Below are 4,301 nucleotides of genomic sequence, written 5' to 3' on the forward strand. Positions count from 1 at the left end.
TGTAGACCAGGCTGGTCTCGAACTCACAGAGATCCGCCTGCCTCTGCCTCCCGAGTGCTGGGATTAAAGGCGTGCGCCACCACCGCCCGGCCGCTCTGATTTTTAAAGTAAGGATCACACTATATATGAAATTTTATGTCCTGCTCTATGTCATTAACATTTCTGCATGTTATTCAAAGACATTGTCTTGAATAGATTGAGAAACATTTCCTTTAATGATTTTTAGATCATTTCTGATTTATTTTTATTAATAATGTTGAAACACTTATCAAACACATACTTAAGACTTTGCTGTATTTCCATTGTGAAGAAGAATTTTAAATGAAATAAAGTTATCAGATCAAGGGTATGAGAATTTGTGACACTAAATAATCATAGCTAAGTAGGCTTCAGTCCCTGCTTTGGTGCATCAGGTGGCTCTTTCCGAGATAGGCCTCTGCCTGTTTTTTACATTTGGAGACAAATGAAAACCGGCCAGGTCAACATCCTGAACAGCATCCTTCAGTAGGTGTAGTCTCTGGGGACTGTTTAGGAGGGAGCCTTTGGGTCACATTTGCACAGACAGCACCGGACACACAGATGGAAAACGCAGAAAGGCTGCTGTCTTTCTAAGCCCCAGCTGCTAACCTGCATTGCTCTTTAGCCCTTGGCAGTCCATGAAGTTTAAAGTTAGTAGCTACGTGACGGAAATATTATGCTGGGTATAAATCACTACACCGCAATTTTCAAGTTATAGACTTAGAAGAAAGAAAGGGTGAGTGACAGGCAGAGGAAGCAAGCCCACCTTTGTTTGCATTAGCATAATGCGCTTACTAGAAAAGAGACGACAGCAAGAACGTGGTTATTAAGCTGACACGGCTCATATGGATCTAATCTGTCAGTCACAGAGACTTGTGGAATGTAATTCCGACTACTTCCTACCTCAGAGACCCAGATTTTAAAAAGAAAATCACATGTACTCAAGTTGTCTCAGCCTTAATTTATTCTTTTATGTTGTGTTTTTTGTTGCTTCAGCAACATGGTGTTGTTCTGAGAATCCACTAAGTCACTTGACTTTACTCCAGAAATATTCTCCTTTTAAAAACTGTATTTCAGTATAATGGTTTTCTTTGGTTGCTAATAAAATGCTTTAGAAGCTTCCAAAGAGACTGGTAACTTCCCTTGCTTTCCTGGATAGGAACTGGCTGGCTGTCCAGAAGAGGTTTTTACTCTCCCAATTTTGAACCATGTGAGCCTATTAAAAATAACATAATGTTCCCGGTTTGGAATGCTCTGAACTTACTCAAAATAACAAAACAGTTCTATTTTCTAGTGCAGTCCACCTCCCTCCGTCCGGTGAGTGACAAACCGTGTTGCACCAGCTCCCAGAATGCCCTTTACCTCCAGGTTGAAGAGCATATTAAAGTCAGGGATGCAGACATGCTTGTCCTCCATTTTCCTTCGCATGTTTTTGATGGCATGAATTGATGTTTCATAATAAATCTGAGGCCTCCTGCGCAGAGGGAAGTCCTTAACCCAGCTGCAGCAAATCTCGTGTAGTTTGCTGAAGACAGAACGGGCCAGTTTCACTGTCTCGATTTCTGTGAAGGAAACAGACCCCAGTGAAGAGCCATTTAACACTGCTTTCCTCTCCCCTGCTTGGGAAGGACAGAAGCAGCCACCCCAGCTGTGTCCTCCTTAACTCAAGGAAAGGAACACTGCTTCTGAAGAGAAGAAATAACAGCCTGCCAGCTGCCCCCAAGGTCACCCCCTGGCAGGGGACCTCCAGTCAGGCCAGGCTTGCTCAGTGTGATCTCCAGCCCTCTGCCCTCTAGGCCAGAGCAGCCTTCACTGGACGCTGCTGTGGTTATCACGTGGAGAGCCAAGCCTTCTAGGCTTCGAAGAACGACTGAACCATGAGTGCTGGTAATGCAGCCACCGGAGCAGGAAAGACGCATGAGGACAGCTGGCAGACTGACGGCTCACTCTCACTTCCTCTTCCTGATCTCTTATGTCTTCTCTCTAGTGAACAGACCATCATTTGGAACTGAGTTACATATTTTCTTTGATATATGTATTATTATTAAAGTTGTAAGCAGTAGTTTAGCCAATGGAGTAACTAATGTGTCAAAGGTGTGTTTACTCCACAGGACAGCCTGAATTCTCTGTGTGTTGTGGGAGTCTCCACCTAAGTGCACTACTTTGATTTTTTAAAAATATTATTATTAGGGTCTCATTATGTAGCCCTGGCTATTCTGGAACTCACTCTATAGACCAGGTTAACCGTGAACTTGAGGCACCTGACTCTACCTCTGGAGTGCTAGGATTAAAGGTTTTATTTTCAATTGATTGTTTATTTATTTAGCCAAAGTCTTGATAGGTAGCTCAAGCTGGCCTTGGCCTTGAATAAGTGACACCCAGTTGCTTTACTTTCCTAAGTGCAGGGATTGCAGGCACGTGCCACTACAGCTGGCTTCTATCACCTTTACTGTCTGATGCAATAGTTAACATCTGGCTTCTGTGGCAAACTTCTGTCCAATGGCACATGGCCAGTGTGTGTTGAAGAGACTATAGCTAACGTCTTTAACCATCTATTCAGGCTGTCTTCCACTCTGTTTGTAGCTCCTCAACCAAAAGAGGAGGTTTTCAGTACTTTGGGTGTTCCTGCAGAAAGTTACTTTACTAAATCCGACACAGCTTGGCAGCCTGAGGAAGTATGTGGCAGACGGGCAATGGCTACAGATGCTTCCTCTAGCCGAGAACAGAAATCCCAAAGAGACTGTGTGTTCCTCAGCAGCAGGAACCTAGGACTTCCATTTCTTTATTTCCAATCTTGCTTTAGCCTTGAATCTGCGACTCCAGTTCTACTCTTTGCATAATTCTTACATGATTTTTTTTTTGTTTTGTAGTGTTAGGAATAGAACTCGGGGCCCTGACCATGGCAGGCAGCATATGTACTGTATCCCCCTATAGAGCCCAGGCCGGCCTCAAACGCGAATCTTCCACTGTAGACTCCCAAGTGTTGGAATTAGCTTCCCAAGTTGCAAATTGCCACACCCAGCAAACACTCACCCAGTCCTTTTTGAACAGGGTCTCACTCTGTCCCCAGGCTGACCTGGTTTCAAATTCACAGTGCCTCAGCCTCCTAAGTTATAGGTAGGTGTCAGCCACTGCCTCCAGCTCCATTTTTTTTAATGATTATATTTAGAAAGCTAGGCTCAAGGATTTTATTTCAGTTTTTCCTTATTATTAATATACAATAGTGCTAGCTGATGGCTTTTTTTCTGTGTTTGTTTTGAGACAGGGTCTTGTTAGCACAGGCTGCCTCCAGGCTCCCCAGTGCTGTGACTTATGGGCTGACATCACCATACCCAGCCTCCCCTTCCTAATTTTATGTTACTGAAAAACAAGTGTATTTGAAAGGGAAAGAAAGTTCAAAGAGCAAATACTCCCTGAGGAGTTATATACAAGAAATAAACAAGCCAACAAACAGCCAAATATTTTTCTTGCTTTTTGTTGTTTTTGATTTTTGTTTTTTGAGACAGGGTTTCTGTGTAGTTCTGTCTGTCCTGGAACTCACTCTGTAGACCAGGCTGGCCTCAAACTCACAGAGATCCTCCTGCCTTTGCCCTGGGTGTTGGGATTAAAGGCATGTGCCACCACCTTTTTTTCAGAACCACCTCCCATAGAGGCTTCAGCAGGAGAAACACACCCAATGCAGACCTGACATGCATATGTCCTTATTTGATACAGTCACAAAAGAGGGTTACAAAACAAATGGATCCAGAAACTTCAAGGGGAATGGGACTGGGTAAAATTAATGACATGTTCCCAGAATCCCAGCTAATAATATAAACTGTCCATCATTCTTTTGTTTACATATTACTGTCACTATATACTCCCATGCTGTCCAATAAAGGAGCTAATAAAACAAATGGCTCAATGGTTAAGAGTACTGGCTGCTCTTACAGAGGACCCAAGTTCAGTTCCCAACACTAACGCAGAAGCTGACAACCACCTGGAATTGGGTTTCAGAGGCTCCATCGCCCTCTTCTAGTCTCTGGGCAGCAGGCATACAGTGCACATGCATACACACAAGCACAGCATTCATACATAAAATCAAAAGTAAGTAAATATTGGGGTTGACGAGACAAGATAGTTGAGAAGTTAAGAAATACTACTCCTGAGCCGGGCGGTGGTGGCGCACTCCTTTAATCCCAGCACTCGGGAGACAGAGGCAGGCGGATCTCTGTGAGTTCAAGACCAGCCTGATCTACAAGAGCTAGTTCCAGGACAGGCTCCAAAACCACAGAGAAACCCTG

At 43.9% G+C, this 4,301-nt stretch overlaps 2 protein-coding genes across 2 annotated transcripts in view; one reads left to right on the plus strand and one right to left on the minus strand.

Moving 5' to 3' along the window:
• Positions 1 to 4,301, plus strand: part of Trim37 (tripartite motif containing 37) — a 129,787-nt gene that overhangs the window by 119,424 nt on the left and 6,062 nt on the right. The gene's annotated exons all lie outside the window — the stretch shown is intronic.
• The window catches only part of Ppm1e (protein phosphatase, Mg2+/Mn2+ dependent 1E), a 149,378-nt gene that overhangs the window by 17,011 nt on the left and 128,066 nt on the right, over positions 1 to 4,301 (minus strand). Inside the window, exon 3 of the mRNA XM_005350475.3 lies at positions 1,381 to 1,580. Coding sequence (XP_005350532.1) covers positions 1,381 to 1,580 — 200 coding nt within the window. The remainder of the gene's footprint in view (positions 1 to 1,380; positions 1,581 to 4,301) is intronic.

Source organism: Microtus ochrogaster, chromosome 7, assembly GCF_000317375.1.
Source record: "Microtus ochrogaster isolate Prairie Vole_2 chromosome 7, MicOch1.0, whole genome shotgun sequence".
In the NCBI taxonomy this organism is placed as follows: Eukaryota; Metazoa; Chordata; class Mammalia; order Rodentia; family Cricetidae; genus Microtus; species Microtus ochrogaster.